This window comes from Coregonus lavaretus (assembly GCF_964263955.1).
Source record: "Coregonus lavaretus genome assembly, chromosome: 33".
Classification (NCBI taxonomy): Eukaryota; Metazoa; Chordata; class Actinopteri; order Salmoniformes; family Salmonidae; genus Coregonus; species Coregonus lavaretus.
In genome coordinates this window covers 37,622,936-37,642,242 of record NC_140020.1, presented here as the reverse complement: position 1 = coordinate 37,642,242, position 19,307 = coordinate 37,622,936, and the positions used below count along the sequence as shown (strand labels likewise).

General features: G+C 43.4%; 1 protein-coding gene across 1 annotated transcript; it reads left to right on the top strand.

Moving 5' to 3' along the window:
- Nucleotides 1-2,981: 2,981 nt before the first annotated feature.
- Nucleotides 2,982-15,727, top strand: LOC311108423 (uncharacterized protein; the record flags this gene model as incomplete). The annotated part of the gene is made up of 11 exons (XM_084151046.1): nucleotides 2,982-3,036; nucleotides 3,755-3,856; nucleotides 4,183-4,376; nucleotides 6,953-7,039; nucleotides 7,125-7,318; nucleotides 7,466-8,836; nucleotides 9,070-9,135; nucleotides 10,442-10,574; nucleotides 11,017-11,118; nucleotides 14,532-14,589; nucleotides 15,693-15,727. Exons 6-11 carry the CDS (start codon nucleotides 8,271-8,273, stop codon nucleotides 15,725-15,727), a joined length of 960 nt encoding a protein of 319 aa, XP_084007172.1. The 5' UTR covers nucleotides 2,982-3,036; nucleotides 3,755-3,856; nucleotides 4,183-4,376; nucleotides 6,953-7,039; nucleotides 7,125-7,318; nucleotides 7,466-8,270.
- Nucleotides 15,728-19,307: the final 3,580 nt, after the last annotated feature.

Here is a 19,307-nt window from a genome sequence, read left to right as displayed (position 1 = left end):
ATATGATTGACATAACCACAATAGAAAGGCCTTGGAAGTGCCATAAGTGAAAGCCGACATATTTCATTATTTTTACATTAACCTCTTTAACATGTATTAAATGAATAATGAAGAAAATTGTGTAATTTAGACTCTACGAAATATGAAATGCATTATGAAGAAAATCGTGTACTGTTGCCTACACGGAAAAGGGGCCTTTCTGACCAAAAGTGCACCAGTATCCCAAAGTATTAATCGAAATCAAGCATAGAAAACAGCGTTAGCATTAATAAAACAATTTTTCCCACGAATTAAGTTGCACGTAAATGTGTGTATTTTCTCACAAATGATGTTCAGAAAATCTCAAACAGTACATAGGCATACAACTACAATGTTTGAAACATTATTAAATAAAGACAACATTTCTGTATATTCATAACGTTTAATTAGCCATAATAAAGAAAATAAAGAAAAATAGGCTATCCGTTTATGGTTGTTGTGTGTTAAATTGCTGTCTTTTCGCACGAATTAAGTAGCACATAAATTCGTGTCTTTTCACACAGAAACGCACGAAATCTGCTGAAATACATTATGCTACCTGTGGTTTTTTCGAGCACGGTTATATGTCAGACATTTAAACGGCGACGGATAGCGGAAAGCAAACCCCGTATTGAGTCAATACTGTCATCGATTGGTAAACATAATCCTTAACGTAAATATCCCAGGTTAGTACACAACGATTTTCCTTACATGTTGTGCTAGGTCCTGCAGGACATCACCCCCTTCATCTTGCTGGGGAAAAAAATTACACACAAACACAGACATTTTTCAATGTTGGGAACAAATTTTACATGAACATTTAAATCAAGATGGATTAAGAGATGCCCAGGCTGATGCGCAAAACTATGCCGAGCGTTTGGGCGCTGTCGCACCAGTCTACCTGGCTGCCGTGCTCGAGTGCCTGACTGCTGAGATCCTGGAGTTGGTCGGAGACATTGCCCGTGCAAACAAGAAGCCCCCATTACCTACTCCCCAAGAAGACCGTCAAAGCCAAGTAAATTCGCTACTGCGGCTTCAACTTGACAACTCAACCTCCAAAGGCTATTTTAAGAGCCAACCAATTGAGTGGGTGTATACACAATTATGTCGACTATTACTTACATACATGGCACTATATCATGTTCCCATATGAGGCCATGAATGAACAATAACACCTACTAGGCCTCGTTTGCCATAGCAGGCAAGCATTAGATTAGAACACAAGATTTCACTCTGGACTTTGGAGACTAATATTCCGCATAAAGGGCCGTCAGTGTGCTGTTGCGCGCGCACAGTGTGCTTTTGCCGGCGCGCAGTGTGTAGTTGTGTGCAGGCAGTGTACCATTGGCCTCGTTTGCCATAACAGGCTAGCATTAAAATATAACACAAGATTTCACTCTTGACTTTGACGACTATTATTGCGCGCAAAGGGCCAGCAGTGTGCTATTGTATGCACGCGCTTAGTGGACTATTGTTTTGGGCGCCCAGTGTATTGTGTTGGGCGCGCGGTCCTAAAAAAAAAGAAGCAAAGCATCCCTTCCAGTAACCGACAGAGGAGTCCTCCGCAATGGGCCAATCGGGGTGGTGGGGAGATGGTGTCCAATCAGCAGATGCCACTGCCGTCTTTATACATTTCACATGGGCATTTCGAGGCTATACTCCGACTGCAAATCCACCCTTGACAAAGCCTACAGGAAGCAGCTCAACGCCAAGTCTGCGCACAGGAGCGCCTCCCAGTTATAGGCCCGGCACCGTGTCTCAGAGAGATCCGTCGGCCACTGAGATGCTCGTCCGCATTGTGCCCTTCCAGCGCCTGTGGAGAAAAATCGCTGACCTGCGCTTCCAGAGCTCCACCGTGATGGCCCTGCAGGAGGCTAGCGAGACTTACCTGGTCGGTCTGTTCGAGGACACCAAACTGTGTGCCATCCACGCAAAGAGGGTGACCATCGTGTCCTAGGACATCCAGCTGGCCCGCCTTATTGGCAGAGAGCGAGCTATAAGGAATAAGTCAACTCATCATTCAAGTAATATAGGGAGGGATCTTAGCACCTCCTGCTGGATTAGAAGTACTCTTTACCGTAGGCTCAGAGAGCCATCATCTCTCAACCGGTGCAATTTTCATAAGTATGTGGTAAAAAAATAAATACAACAGCTCATCATATAGGCAGTGGTTTCAAAACTCTAAGCACATGTTCAAGTAGAGCACACCAAATAATACAGGCACTTGTTCACCACACTGAATCAGTGTTTAATCTAGAAATACATGCTTCGCATTGCAATACATGTTCTTGTAAAGTCATTGCTTTCCACAATGCAATGCTCACATCACTTTCCATGTGATATTGTTGTTCATTTGTTCAAATGTATTTGACTATGACCTAATCTGACTGCTCTGAATTCATAATCACTTAACGGTTTGGTGTTAACCTACCGATTTTCAACTGCTTTGCCTACTACAGATTAGGAACACTGTCATGAAAATGTATGGTTGGGAAGTCTAAAATGAGGGTAACTCCCCTTAAGGTAAATGTCTGTGTTCTGAGTGGCAAAAAAAAAAAAAATGTTTTATAACATTTAGATATGTGCATACTGGCTTTCCTTAGGCAAACGCATTTAGAAGGGAAAGAAGTGGAACCAATTAATACTTTTCTTGCTCTTCAATCAAAACAAAACCTTCACAAAGTGGTGCGTTTTGTCCCAAAATGACCCCTGAGGTGTGTTCTCATTTGTCAGTAATTGACCCTGACATAATCCCTTTAAATTGTACTATTTTACTCAAATATATACTGTAATGTACTACTATTATGATGATGACTATTATGATTTTACTTCACGGTAAGTAGAGCAAAATGTTCCTTTTTCAAACTCCCCGACGGTAGATGGCGCTGATGAGCGCCACTGAACCATATGCGCTGCACCCCGAAGTTAGTGACAGAAGAAGAGATACTATTGCTGCGAAATACAAAAACGTCACTACCTCAAGAAGTCTGATAATAAATTGATCTGAGACGAGACTAGGTATGTAACAATGAAATGTCGTCCAATTGAGTACTCACTCTCTTAAACTTTAAATCTTGAAGTAAATTATTTGTTTGTGCGTGTGAACATGATTTAGTGTGGTGAATGTATTCCAAATAATTTAACATAAATACAGGAAATGATGCGCAAAAATCAGCCACTTTTGCAAGTCAAATCTATGCTGGACAAATGCACATTATTTTAATGACAGTTTTTTGATTACATGTTTTGTCTGCGCATTTGTTGGGTCGTATGTGACCGATGGTTAGCGAGCTCTCGTTTGGCCATGTGTTACTAGCTAACGTAGCCTAGACTAGCTAGCTAGCTAGACATTTGCACGACAAAAGACAGGAAGTGATCAACCTTTTGCTAATATAGGATACTTGGATCGGTGATTTCATAGATTTCACATGCACAGATTGAATCCTATGAGATCAATGATTTTATTCTATATCAGGGTCATGATGTGAGTTCAGTGAGGAAATATTGTTCAGCTTTACTGGAGGTGGCCTCATTAAAGACTACCATGTGGGGCCAATAAAGCATTTTCAGCCATGAATATTCCATCACGTGTGTGTGTGTGTGTGTGTGTGTGAGAGAGGGAGAGAATGTTCACTGCAATCTGATAACGAATAAGGGCATGTCGTAATCCAGGTGGAATAAACTGTGTCCCCCACATTGACAGAATGTCTGTATTTTTGTGTTATTTATTTTACAGGAAGCTGAGGGGGGTCATTTCCTGCGAGACCTTGCGCAACATGTAAAGGAAATGTATGCGATCAACGAGGAGGGTGCCGTGGCGAGTGATGGTCCAGAGGAGGTAGGCGTCATCCGTAAGTGATCACCGGTCGGAGTTTTGCAAAGGCTTCTGCAATTCTTCTTGGCGTGACATATGCTCTGAATCTCAGCCACCCCTAAAAGGCGGAGTACACGTTCAAGACATTCCAGAAAGTGTTTGTGGAGCTGGACTGCTCAAAGCACACAGTCAAGATGACAGGCCTCAAGAACAAATGACTGTCTTAAGCAGAATGCCAGGCCAGAGGACAATTGTCATAGACTGAATGTCAGGGTTAGTTTGTAACACCTTCGTAGTTAAACGCTGAGGTGCCTTTTGGAACTCTTCTATCCCTTCATTTTTTCTGGTAGCAGGTCAGGAACGGTGTCCTCTACCGCAGGCCCGCTTGTTGTTGGTGAAGCCGCCTGGCCCACAGAATCTGTGCTGGGACCAATCTCTGCCTACCGGGGGATGGTCACCGAGAGGCGGGACTCGAGCACATTGCGGTCTGGGACCCCGTCCCCGATGGGCCCGTGGCGGTCATCTACGCTAAAGAAGTTAGAGGGTAAGGAAGACACGTTTATTCTGCAAGGTGTGTTTTAAAGGGTCACTGCCACTGTATTTTCCATTGCGTTTTTGTATACGAAAGATACAAAAGAGGTGTTTTTAATGAAGGATGTCATTGTGAAATGTAATGTCCATTTTGTTCCCGTACAGTTGCGGTTTGAAATTTCCTTTTTGGAATCCGTTGTATCATTTTGAGGTTTCATCAAGGTCACACACCTTTTACCACTGGTATTTTGACAATTCTACCATCAATCAATTAAGTGGATCTATAAAGCCCTTTTTACATCAACAGATGTCACAAAGTGCTATACAGAAACCCGGCCTAAAACCCCAAACGGCAAGCGATGCAGATGTAGAAACGCGGTGGCTAGGAAAAACTCCTTAGAAAGGCACAAACCTAGATAACAACCAGGCTCTGAGGGGTGGCCAGTGCCCTTCTGCCTGTGCCAGGTGGAGATTATAACAGTATACGTGGCCATTAAGGGCACATTTTTCTCCAAGATGTTCAAACGTTCATAGATGACCAGCAGGGTCAAATAATAAGCACAGTGGTTGTAGAGGTTGCAACAGGTCAGTCAGTACATCAGGAGTAAATGTCACTTGTTGTTAGTGTTGTAGTTCCTATTTCTACGGTGTTTCCTACCTGCAGCAATCAGGATTTACCTGCAGTGTTGATAGCAATTCAGTAATTTGTCAACTCATAATAACAGATGTTTTGCAAACCGTTGATGTTTAAATAAATGGATTCCCGGTGTCCGGATACCTTTTCTCTTAAGGGATGTGATTGAGTGAATCCAAAGTAAGTTGGTCTAAATACATAATAGGATGAATCATTCAGGTAAAATAACACAATGTCTATTTGAGTCGAATCAACGTAATATAATAATTTTTACGTCTCTATCATCTTTACTCAATGTATTGGACCACATCAACTCAACTTACTCAAGCTTATCTACTCATAAAAACAAGCAAAAAGATCTACTCAACAATATGACGTGTGCTTTTGTTGACTGTAATAGCTTGAGTACATTCCACAAAGTCATTTTTTACAGTGTATCTAAAGACACGTTTGTTGTGGTGATGCACTTTTTCTTTGACGTTGAACTTGCATTGAACAGACAAATCCATTTAGTTACAACCCTTTTGTAGTATGACTTAGGAATATTTGTTGATGATCCTAATGTCTATGCGTGAATAGTGATTGGTTGTTGGTGAAATATTGCTGAGAACCCATCGTTTCCTGGCCTTTTTTCACTATTGAGCAATTTTGAAACATTTGTTTTGCTATTGGATTCATAATGGTGACCTGGGACAAGTAATTAGTGAAAACCAGAGTTCAGCAGTTGCCATTAAAGTGATCGAACCAAGTCATCCTAATAGGCTAGTATTAGCCTAAAGCAGGGTTTCCCAAACTCGGGCCACGTTTTGGGAGTTTTTGCCCTAGCACTACACAGCTGATTCAAATAATAAACTCATCATCATCAAGCTGGAGTATTAGAATCAGTTGTGGAGTGCTAGGGCAAAACGCAAAACGCGCACCCCTTGGGGACCCCAGGACCGCGTTTGGGAAACGCTGGCCTAAAGAGCAAATGCTGAAAGGGAATCACCATGAGGTGCAGTACCCACATTTAACCACAAGATGGCCTCCGTGCTCCACTGTAAAGTTTGGGCCTCTGCATGACAGTTTTTTGGATGACATGTTTTGTCTGCACATTTGTTGGGTCGTATGTGACCGATGGTTAGCGAGCTCTCGTTTGGTCATGTGTTACTAGCTAACGTAGCCTAGCCTAGACTAGCTAGCTAACTTGTAGCTAATTTTCCCCAAACCTCTGACACTCTCTAGCGGTAGGATGACTAAATCGCTGCGAGGTCAACGTTTAAATTCAACGGTACGTTTTGCTTCTAACGACACCCTTCTAGCTAGCTGACCACCCATTTTCAGTGCAATTTGAGAAAGTGAAGGCAGGTTTTGAGCGTTTTCAAATAAGTTATATGTACACATTTAGTGGAACACGCTGCGTATTCTAAAATTCGACTGCGCGACAGACCACACATCATGTAATATCCATCTGTTTACCTCTGAAAAATAGCTAACGGATTTTCTAATGTTACTAGCTTAGTTGCTAAATGTTGATAGAAGTGCTAAGACAGCAAAAAGGGAAAACATTTAAAGCGTTAGATAATACATATCACGAAAACAGCGGAATGTGGTCAAGCTTTATCGTATCAGACGGAGGCGTTTTGCACAATCTGCAAAAATGTATTTGGAACTTTGACCCGTGAACTGTTTGACACCTATCACTGTTGGGTATGTTTCGTCTTACAACAGCTACATCGAGGTAGTATTTAGTCAAATTGTACAATGTATCCATCAATATTAAACTCATTGGGACACTAATTGTCATTACAGATAACATCACACAAAAAACTTGGGTACACTTTTAGTTATTGTGTAAACGTTCATCACCTTTCAATGCCTTGGCTGTGAAATGTAAATGTGTATACATATTCAGATATCTTTCCAAAATGTGTATAGTATGCCAAGTTATTTAGGTACATGTATTAACACCACAGCGTGGAGAAAGTCAAGAGGAAGCAGTGGACGTGTTCCGTGCCATGGAGGACTGCTGGGCAGGGATGGCTATCCCCCAGGCTGCCAAGGTTAGGCTTATTTTGTTATTAGGAGAGTACCGTGTGTATGTGATGTTTATCTGCTAGTAACAGTTTGGTTTTCTTATCTACCAAGGTGCGTGGTGTACCTCGGCAGACCCTGGCGGACAGGCTGAGCGGCCTGGTGACCCGTGGTTGTCGCAGTGGACCGCCCACGTTGCTTGCACCAGAGGATGAAAATTCTCTGGTGCAGTACTGTATCTACTGCGTCGGCCGTGGGATCCCCTTCACCAGACAGAGGCTGATGAAATACGCTGACAAAATATGCAGGTATTTGGTGTTCTCTGTATTTATGTATGTAGACTGGTTGACTGACTGTTCTCAATGTGTGTGATGTAAATGTGGATGTGTATGGTGATGCCAAAACAAACATTTTCATCCTGGATGGACACTTATATGTATTCTATTCTATTGTAGGTTTCGGCACCCAGGGGAAACAATCCCACCACTGGGGAAGCGGTGGTGGGAAATGTTCAGGAGGAGCCACGAGAACCTGCGCGTGAGGAGGCCGGACACCCAGGACAGGGGGAGTGCTGAGTGTGGCACGCGTCTGACGATGGACACCTTCTTCGCTTCTTATGAGAAGCACTTGAAGGAGAGTGGGTTGAGGGAGAAACCCAGACAAATCTATAACTGCGATGAGTCTGGGTTTCGTAGCGACCAGAGCAGGCACAAAGTGCTTGCTCCCCGGCCCGCAAAACACGTGTACCAGCAGGCTCCTGGGACCAAGGAGCACATCACAGTGCTGGCCTGTGTCAACGCAGCTGGGGAGGATGTCCCCCCCCCCAATTCTCCCCCCTCCCCCTTTATCATCTACCCCAAGTGTTTCCCCGGTGGCCACTACACACTTGGATGCCCCCCCCCAAGCCTTGGCTAGCGGTGGCTACATTGACGGGGACCATGTTCAGGAAGTGGTTTCTGCACTTCATTAAGCATGCAGTGAAGGAGCGCCCTCTCCTTCTCCTCTTCGATGGGCACAATAGCCACATGGACCCGGAGGTGCTCGCGGCGGCACTAAGGGAAGGGGTTCTACTTCTTTGTCTTCCACCACACTGCACCCGTGTCCTGCAGCCGCTGGACGTGGCATACTTTGGCCCTTTAAAGGCTGAGTTCTCCAAGGTAGCTGGAGACCTTAGCCATTTTGACCACTCCTACATGGTAAACAAATCAGAATTTGCCAGAGTATTCCGCTACTCGTACCAGCGATGCAAGGACATGCGCTATGTGGTGGAAGGGTTTAATAAGTGTGGCCTCTTCCCTTTTTGACCCTTCAGCCATTGAAGGGTCCCGTTTAATGTTGTCTCTGTCCCTACTGTGTCCCACCACCGTCTCTCCTGGAACCAGCAGCACTGTGCCATCTGTCAGCGCCTCCTCCCCAGCGACCACAGGAGGACCCTCAGCCCCATCTCCAGTCCCAGTCCCAGTCCTAGCTCTAGAAGAGCACCCCCTAATAGAGGGTGGGCTGATAGCGAAGGACCTGGCGCACATCCTTACTGTCCTGAAGTATCGGATGGACCGATACAGAAGAGTCGCTGTGGTCGCCACGTGCCTCACCGGGGAGGAATACACGCGCCCCTCAACCCCACCGTTACAAACACCGGCTCCTCCAAGCCATCGTCGGCGGTTTTGTCCACCGCCACCGCGATGCACACCACCCACCCTGTCTGTCACCACCAACACGGCCTCCTCTGGACCAACTGCCTCCTCAGACTCCCCTGGTCACACCACCGTAGCGGCCTCATCTGGTGTCCCTGGCCCCCTGCAATTTGAATACCGCCACCTCCACAGGTAAACGCGTGTTAAATTACATAAAAATGACTGTTTGTTATCTGTTTTATACAACAGCAATGTAAACAACAGAATATCTCTTTACATATCTACAGTGCATAGCACCAGCCCTCAAGTCATCTCCACCTCCTCCAAAACCTCTGCGGCTTCCTCCAGAGGTGTTGGTGTAAAAAAGTGGAAAAGGGTTTTCATGAAACATGCTCTGTCTAACAGTACTTTTTCTCAAACTGCAGCACAGAAAAGGAAGAGAAAAGCTCCACCGGTCACGTCGGTCACGCCACCCATGGCACCGCTCTCAGGTACTTCATCTGTTTTTCTCTCTCTCTCTCTCTCTCTCAGTTGTATCAATTACTATTGTTGCTGAAGAACTTCTACATTTTGTAAAACCATATTAATCCATCTATTATTTGGTATAAAAGAAGACCACCTGCTGTGCTCACTGCGGGGAGCGTGATCCGCCTGCAAGCTCCTCTCAGGAGTGTAGATCCGAGGTGCCATGGTTGTGCTGTGACTTCTGCCAGCACTGGTTCCACTGCAGGTGTGTGCAGTGGGATCAAGAGGTAGCGGTGGAGCTGGAATATTATTGTGATTTTTGTGACAATATAAGGATGGAGGTCGAGATTTAATTGTTTGTGTTCATAAGAAATTATTTATTTGTACAAAAAAATAAGTCTAAAATGCTATATATATATATGGAACCACTCTTGTGTAGTTCTTCCTTTACTTTCCAAGTGCATCTCTGCAACAAACTCCAAGTGTTTTCATTGTTTATGTCAATGCACATCACTGAAAATAAAGGTTTATTTGATGTAAATTATTAATACTCATATTTTAGATTTAAACTGTTATCTACTTTCTCAAAACATAAGATTAATCTATAAGACAAATGATGAGACATTGTAGCTGATGGACCATTTTTTAATCGTCCTCAAGAGGGCGCCCCGGGCCACGCAATGAAAACTGGACAGGAAATTCATTATTTTTTACCGGAAGCCTAGCCAACTAGTCAAACACTTCCGGTACGCGGGCCGTGTGTCTCTTGAACAAAATTGAACGGATATATCTTGTAATGGAACTGAATAGTAAGGTGGCCAACAACTGGGGCCCGAATGGCGATAATACGTGAGGTTTTTTTTCTCAAAACCGCTCATCAAAAAGCTGAAAATAGTATTTTCACTGAAATTTCAAACTTGCTAATTGCTAACATTTTGACATCACCAAAAATCACCTAACATTGATGGCTTGATCACAAGATAACATTGTTGAAGGTAATGCATTATTTAAACGCTGTTGAATATGCCGAGAATACGGCGTCCCACGCTACGTTTCCGCGTCCCCTTATTTGTGTCATACTACCTTTAGCTAGTAGGTAGCTAGCTAGGTTACTTTCTAAGCTAAGCTAACGTTAGCTAATTTAGGTTTGTCTGTATTAGCGCGAACTAGCTAGTAGCGTATCAACCGTGTTGAGACAGATAGCCTGCTCTGTTTAGAAGCCTCTCAGGTGAGTCGGCAGGCAAAAAAAGAAAATGCCAAATGATGTTGTCACTATGACAAACCTCTTTGTTATGAGCCTTGCTTGATGATATTTCAGTATTTGTCTTTCAGATCAATGAACAATTCCACAGGCTCACCGCAAAGCATCTTGAGGCAAGGTTTATGCAGGACACCCCTAAGCTGCTGTCCTTATTCCATTCCAAGGGAGGAGTACTTTCAGACAGATTGCGGGTCATGCTGGATGGTAAAGTATCCTCAGGAAAAATGCACTGTTTTGTATTTAGCTGGCTGATGTTCGGTGCTGCAATTTAAGCCACGGGCCCCACTGTGCTATTGTACACCTTTTGCTAATATAGGATACTTGGGTCTGTGATTTCATATATTTCACATGCACAGATTGAATCCAATGAGATCAGTGATTATATTCTATATCAGGGTCATGATGTGAGTTCAGTGAGGAATTATTGTTCAGCTTTACTGGAGGTGGCCTCATTAAAGACTACCGTGTGGGGGCAATAAAGCATTTTCATCCATGGATATTCGATCACGTGTGTGAGTGTGTGAGAGAGGGAGAGAATGTTCACTGCAATCTGATAACAAATAAGGGCATGTCGTAATCCAGGTGGAATAAAATGTGTTCCCCACATTGACAGAATGTCTGTATTTGTGTGTTATTTATTCTACAGGAAGCTGAGGGGGGTCATTTCCTGCAAGACCTTGCGCAACATGTAAAGCAAATCTATGCGATCAACGAGGAGGGTGCCGTGGCGAGTGATGGTCCAGAGGAGGTAGGCGTCATCCTTAAGTGATCACCGGTCTGAGTTTTGCAAAGGCTTCTGCCATTCTTCTTGGCATGACATACAGTGAGGGGAAAACAGTATTTGATCCCCTGCTGATTCTGTACGTTTGCCCACTGACAAAGAAATGATCAGTCTATAATTTGAATGGTAGGTTTATTTGAACAGTGAAAGACAGAATAACAGCAAAAACTTCCAGAAAAACGCATGTCCAAAATGTTATAAATTGATTAGCATTTTAATGAGGGAAATAAGTATTTGACCCCCTCTCAATCAGAAAGATGTCTGGCTCCCAGGTGTCTTTTATACAGGTAACGAGCTGAGATTAGGAGCACACTCATAAAGGGAATGCTCCTAATCTCAGCGTGTTACCTGTATAAAAGACACCGGTCCACAGAAGCAATCAATCAATCAGATTCCATACACTCCGCCGTGGCCAAGACCAAAGACCTCTCCAAGGATGTCAGGGACAAGATACTTATTTCCCTCATTAAAATGCAAATGAATTTATAACATTTTTGACATGCGTTTTTCTGGATTGTTTTGTTGTTATTCTGTCTCTCACTGTACAAATAAACCTACCATTACAATTATAGACTGATCATGTCTTTGTCAGTGGGCAAACGTACAAAGTCAGCAGGGGATCAAATACTTTTTCCCCTCACTGTATGCTCTGAATCTCAGCCACCCCCAAAAGCCGGAGTACACGTTCAAGGCATTCAAGAAAGTGTTTGTGGAGCTGGACTGCTCAAAGCTCAATGTCAAGATGACAGGCCTCAAGAACAAATGACTGTCTTAAGCAGAATGACAGGCCAGAGGACAATTGTCATAGACTGAATGTCACGGTTACTTTGTAACACCTTCGTAGTTAAACGCTGAGGTGCCTTTTGGAACTCTTCTCTCGCTTCATTTTTTCTGGTAGCAGGTCAGGAACGGTGTCCTCTACCACAGGCCCGCTTGTTGTTGGTGAAGCCGCCTGGGGCACAGAATCTGTGCTGGGACCAACCTCTGCCTACCGGGGGATGGTCACCGAGAGGCGGGGCTCGAGCACATGGCGGTCTGGGACCCCGTCCCCGATGGGCCCGTGGCGGTCATCTAGCCTAAAGAGGTTAGAGGGTAAGGAAGACACGTTTATTCTGCAAGGTGTGTTTTAAAGGGTCACTGCCACTGTATTTTCCATTGTGTTTTTGTATACAAGAGATACCAAATAGGTGTTTTTAATGAAGGATGTCATTGTAAAATGTAATGTCCATTTTGTTCCCATACAGTTGCGGTTTGAAATGTCCATTTTTGAATCCGTTGTACGTACCATTTTGAGGTTTCATCAAGGTACACACCTTTTACCACTGGTATTTTGACAATTATACCATCAATCAATCAATCACTGAAGTGGATCTATAAAGCCCTTTTTACATCAACAGATGTCACAAAGTGCTATGCAGAAACCCAGCCTAAAACCCCAAACGGCAAGCGATGCAGATGTAGAAACGCGGTGGCTAGGAAAAACTGCCTAGAAAGGCACAAACCTAGAGAACAACCAGGCTCTGAGGGGTGCCCAGTGCCCTTCTGCCTGTGCCGGGTGGAGATTACAACAATACGTGGCCATTAAGGGCACATTTCTCTCCAAGATGTTCAAACGTTCATAGAAGACCAGCAGGGTCAAATAATAAGCACAGTGGTTGTAGAGGTTGCAACAGGTCAGTCGGTACATCAGGAGTAAATGTCACTTGGCTTTTCATAGGCGGCCATTTAGAGGTTGAAATAGCAGCAGGTGCGGTACAGATTTCTATTGGGAACTGTTGAAAAAAGGCGCACCTACAACATTAATGGGTTAAAGGAAAAATGACCAAAGTAATATACAGTGGGGAAAAAAAGTATTTAGTCAGCCACCAATTGTGCAAGTTCTCCCACTTAAAAAGATGAGAGGCCTGTAATTTTCATCATAGATACACGTCAACTATGACAGACAAAATTAGATTTTTTTTCTCCAGAAAATCACATTGTATGATTTTTAATACATTTATTTGCAAATTATGGTGGAAAATAAGTATTTGGTCAATAACAAAAGTTTCTCAATACTTTGTTATATACCCTTTGTTGGCAATGACACAGGTCAAACATTTTCTGTAAGTCTTCACAAGGTTTTCACACACTGTTGCTGGTATTTTGGCCCATTCCTCCATGCAGATCTCCTCCAGAGCAGTGATATTTTGGGGCTGTCGCTGGGCAACACGGACTTTCAACTCCCTCCAAAGATTTTCTATGGGGTTGAGATCTGGAGACTGGCTAGGCCACTCCAGGACCTTGAAATGATTCTTACGAAGCCACTCCTTCGTTGCCCGGGCGGTGTGTTTGGGAGTATTGTCATGCTGAATGACCCAGCCACGTTTCATCTTCAATGCCCTTGCTGATGGAAGGAGGTTTTCACTCAAAATCTCACGATACATGGCCCCATTCATTATTTCCTTTACACGGATCAGTCGTCCTGGTCCCTTTGCAGAAAAACAGCCCCAAAGCATGATGTTTCCACCCCCGTGCTTCACAGTAGGTATGGTGTTCTTTGGATGCAACTCAGCATTCTTTGTCCTCCAAACACGACAAGTTGAGTTTTTACCAAAAAGTTATATTTTGGTTTCATCTGACCATATGACATTCTCCCAATCCTCTTCTGGATCATCCAAATGCACTCTAGCAAACTTCAGACGGGCCTGGACATGTACTGGCTTAAGCAGGGGGACACGTCTGGCACTGCAGGATTTGAGTCCCCGGCGGCGTAGTGTGTTACTGATGGTAGGCTTTGTTACTTTGGTCCCAGCTCTCTGCAGGTCATTCACTAGGTCCCCCCGTGTGGTTCTGGGATTTTTGCTCACCGTTCTTGTGATCAGTTTGACCCCACGGGGTGAGATCTTGCGTGGAGCCCCAGATCGAGGGAGATTATCAGTGGTCTTGTATGTCTTCCATTTCATAATAATTGCTCCCACAGTTGATTTCTTCAAACCAAGCTGCTTACCTATTGCAGATTCAGTCTTCCCAGCCTGGTGCAGGTCTACAATTTTGTTTCTGGTTCCTTTGACAGCTCTTTGGTCTTGGCCATAGTGGAGTTTGGAGTGTGACTGTTTTGAGGTTGTGGACAGGTGTCTTTTATACTGATAACAAGTTAAAACAGGTGCCATTAATACAGGTAACGAGTGGAGGACAGGGGAGCCTCTTAAAGAAGAAGTTACAGGTCTGTGAGAGCCAGAAATCTTGCTTGTTTGTAGGTGACCAAATACTTATTTTCCACCATAATTTGCAAATAAATTCATAAAAAATCCTACAATGTGATTTTCTGGAAGCAAATTTCTCAATTTGTCTGTCATAGTTGACGTGTATGATGAAAATTACAGATTTTTTTTCATCCACAGAGGGTTCTCCCCAACAAACTGGCAAAGTACACAGACTTACTAGAGAACCACAGAAAGCGTAAGTCCTCCTCTTCCAGTGATACTCTTGTGAAAAATGCAAAAATCACAGCCTTCGCTGCCCCAGGACGGGTAACACAAGCAACGCTTGACAAGCTGGTGCTAAATTTTGTATGTGAGGCCAACCAACCATTTTCTGTGGTTGAGACGCCATCCTTCAAGACTTTGATAGAAACCTTGCAACCTCAAACAGTAATGACAAGGAAAACGTTATGCACAAGAATACAAGAAGCTGCAAAACACAAGAAGAGCATAATCATCAAAAAGCTGAGTGCTGTGAACTATGTTGCTACCACAACAGACTGCTGGTCTGCAAGACAACGTAGCTACTTAGGTGTCACCTGTCACTGGATAGACAACACCTCACTGGAGAGGCACTCCGCTGCATTGGCTTGTAGACCTGTCAAAGGCTCGCACACGTTTGATGTCCGTGCTGCTGCATTAGAGGAAATACATTCTGAGTACCACATCAGGGAAAAAGTGACCATGGCGACAACAGACAGTGGCTCAAACTTCCTGAAGGCCTTTCGATTATATGGTGAGGAGAAAAAGGAGGAAGCCATCAATGTACAAGAGGAGAGTGACTCCACCCTTGATGATGCAACAGAAGTTCAGAGTGAGTCAGAGGTGGAGTGTCAAGATGTGTCTGCTATTCTGGATGACAACACAGGCCTTGAGTACCAACTTCCAAGGCACCAAAAGTGTGCATGCCATCTCCTCAATCTTATATCCACAGTTGATGCCACTGCTGCAGGAGGAGCTGCAAACGAAACCTACAAGAGGCTGTCTCGGTCTGCTTTTGCAAAGTGTCATGCTCTTTGGAATAAAACCAGCAGGTCAACCATGGCTCATGAAACAGTGGAACGTGAATGCAAGCTGCTGTTTCTCCGACCCAATCAGACACGCTGGAGCTCCCTGTTCCTCGCTGTAGAAAGGATTGTGCGCATTCACCGAGAGCAAGGAGAACAAGCAATTCGCAATGTCTGCACAGCATTAAAGATAAAGATGTAAGTTGACTAAATGTATATTTTGTTTTAAAAGAATAATAAAAATAAATAAGCCTTGCTGATTAATGGGTGATTCCACTTGTCTCAAGTAACTAAGTTTTCTTTGCATGGTGGTGTGACAATTGTGGATGACTTGAATGAAATCATTTAACAAATTTATTTTATTTTTATTTATTTGTGCATTTAACATGTACAATGCATAATAAACACATTGTACCAGAAATAGCTATAAGTAATTTTTTTATCGTTACATCTTTTATAGGTTCAATCCAGCTGAAATTGGGTTTTTGGTCGAGTATGCTGCTGTGATGAAGCCTGTTGCCATGGTCCTTAATATCCTCCAAGGGGAATCATCTGTGCATATGGGCCTATAGCTGCCAACACCTTACCAGTTGCGGGACAAGCTGAAGAGGTTGGAGTCAACTTGCAAAATGTGTACACCTCTTGTTCACGCCCTGCAGCAAGGGATCCAGAAACGTTTTGGAGACGTCATGAAAGAGCCTGAGCTGAATGCAGCAGCAATACTCCTACCAAGATTCAGAACATCCTGGACCACAGAGGAGAACATCTTAAATGCTGGTAAATATAATTGTTTATCAATTCAAATGTGAACCAGTAGACATTGACCTATATAACTCTGTATAATATTACTGTAATTTAGGATTATAGTGTGTCAGTGACAAACCACAGGGTGGCAATATAGTTAGAAGCTCAGGTAGCTTTTAATGTCAAACATCAGCAGCTTGACAGCCTATACAGTAGAAGGGTAAGAATAATGTGCAGACTTAATTCGTTTGAAAAACGATTTATCTTGCCCTAAAACCCACAGGCCTTGACTACATCAGAAATCACCTCAACACCGACTTGGATGATGTCACCAGCGCAAACAGCGGCCTCTCTGATGAAGACGACTTCTTTGCATCCATGGAGTTGGGAAAATCACAAGTAGGAGAGCTGGAGAGGTACCTTTCATGTCTGTCCCCTGCAGGTATGGATCTACTCCACACCTTTCCTCGCATCAAGAAGCTTTCACTCAAAGTCAACACAGGTCTTCCTGCATCTGCAGCCTGTGAGAGACTTTTCAGTCATGCAGGACTCCTGTTCACTGCTAAACGATCACAGCTTCACAGCAAGAACCTTGAGAGCCAGCTACTGTTGAAGCTTAATAGTGACATCACTGAGCGATTCTTTGGTGAAATAGTTTGTTTCTGCATGTTTTGACACACACACACACACAAACTCCCAGTGGGGCCTTCAATATAAAAGGGTTTTCATGTTACTGTGCCAAAGAGTTCCTGGAGTGTTGACTGAAGTCAACCAGTCAAAGGGCCAGTGTCAGCCTAAAGGTTAGAATATTGCCAAATCTGTTGTCTGTCTGTGGGAGTCTAGATGGGGGAAGCTGCTCCTCTCTCAGCTGCTTTTGAGCAAAGCGTTTAATCCCCTTAACTGTGTAATGGTTGTGCTAGAGAGCACAGAGCTATTAATGTATAACTCCATTGTAAAGACACATCATACATGCTTTATGCTGCTTATCTTGGGGGGGTGGGGACAAGTGACTTTTTTTTTGCTGACTTTTCTTGTTAGATATTGGAGCTGGAAGTAAACATAATGCCCCATCTACAACTACATCACTCTCCTCTGATGCCTTTTAGAGAACATGCATTCAGCTTAATTTGTGTTCTGGGATCAGTGGCGGCTCCTGAAAAAATTCTCAGGGGGGGCAATTTTTCTGATGATTTAGGTGACCTACACACATTTTAAAAAAGATATGTCCAGCAACATCATGAAGACAGGGGCAGCATATAAGTCAATGCCAGAAGCATTTATTGACTGATCTCAAAAGTGTTGGCTTACAAAAGCAAAATAAGTTATCACAGTAAAAATAATCAAGGGTGTTCTTTCACATTCCTCAACACTGCATAAACAATATGCATTTCCATAAACAAATGAAATATCAGCTGAAAATACAGCATCTTGGTATTTGTTCAGATTGCAGGATCAACAAGAGCTTTTACCACATTTTCTGCCTCATGGTTGAATTGGAAATATGTGCACCTGAGCATAATTCACAACAAGCAAGCAGGAGCTTTTGATAGAGGCTACTGAAAACATTGATGCAAGTTATTGGTAATAATAATTTTTTATAGACTTCCATATTCTGCCCTCTTGTATAGATTTGTGAAAATGAACAGTGATAGACATTTTGCCTGAAAACAGAATTTGAAAATAATTTCTAGAAAAGGTAAACACAGCTATCTGTATGGCTTTGTAAAAATGAACAACCATATTCTGGCCAATTGTATAGATTTGTAAATATGAACAACCATATTCTGGCCAATTGTATAGATTTGTAAAAATGAACATGAACAGATTATTATTTATTTTTTACTTTTTTTTAAATGAAAAATAACTATTTTAAACAACATCAACTGTGAACTGATTTGGGTGTGTGTGTGTTAAAGAGACAGACAGGGAGGGACAAAGAGAGAGAGGCTACATTACTTGTACTGAAACTGTTCTCTTCTCTCTTTCAATGCAGCAAAGCGGTCAATGACTTTCTCATTGAAATCAGGCATGCTGAGGACTAGTTCACTCTCCATGGAAAGCATGGCCAGTGCATTCAGACGTTCCTGGCCCATTGAATTTCGCAGGAATGTCTTAACTCGTGTCAAAGTTGAGAAACATCTCTCAGCTTCAGCTGTTGTCATGGGAGTAGTTATGAGGATGTTCAACAGAGTCACAGTCTCAGAGAACGTCTCCTGGAGGTTGTAGCTCATGAGAACCTGGTACAGTGCCAGTGCACTACAGTTTGACTTTCACGTCATCGGCAAAAAGACCGTTCAGTCTCTCCAAAAGCACACTGGCGATTGAGACTGAGGTTGATTCCGAGATGGGAAGGAACTCAAAAAAGCGCTCCTGCACTTTGTGGTTGCTATCTATGTACCTCAGCACAAGCACCAGCTGTGTCTGTGTAGAAACGTCCGTGGTCTCGTCAGCTTGGATAGCTACGAAGTTCGCCGACTTCACCTCCTACACAATATGTTCCCTCATGACCGCTAGCATACACTCCAGTAGCTCGTTTTGAATGGTCTTTGATGTGAACTTCTTTCAAAGAGACAATCGAGTTGCACTGAACGCTAGCCATGTTGATAGTAGTACGTGAATTGATTGACGCTGCTACCCGCTCTTTTCTTAGTTACGTTCATGGTTATGTTACGTATGACGAAAGCGCGTAAGTGCAAGCCCTCAGAAACCCATAGAGATTGTATTGAAAGCTCTGATATTTGAAAAAAAATAGATTTTACATGATAGTCTATGAGAGACCCCTGGGCGATTTTCAACCTGACTGAAATCGCCCCAAAAGGGGCGGGGCCATTTGAAGCACGACTTTAGCCTGATTGGACATTTAGTGGCAGATCAGACGTCTAGATTAGAACACTGATAACTACTGTTGCCGTGATATAATTGATTAGAAAAAAAATCCCTTCCTTTTCCCGTTTTGCAGTGCGTCGCCCATATCGCCCTAATGAACACACCGCCCCTTTCTGGGATACTAGGCCTGCAATATTGTTTTATTTGGCCATCTATCATGGACTGGTGCTTTTTCAGTTGATGTGTATTGCTGCTCTTTTCCTCTGCTCAGTGAGATGTGCAGTGTGGCCTAATCACAGATCAGAGTATTAATTTCTAGGCACACAGAAAAGGGCTGTTG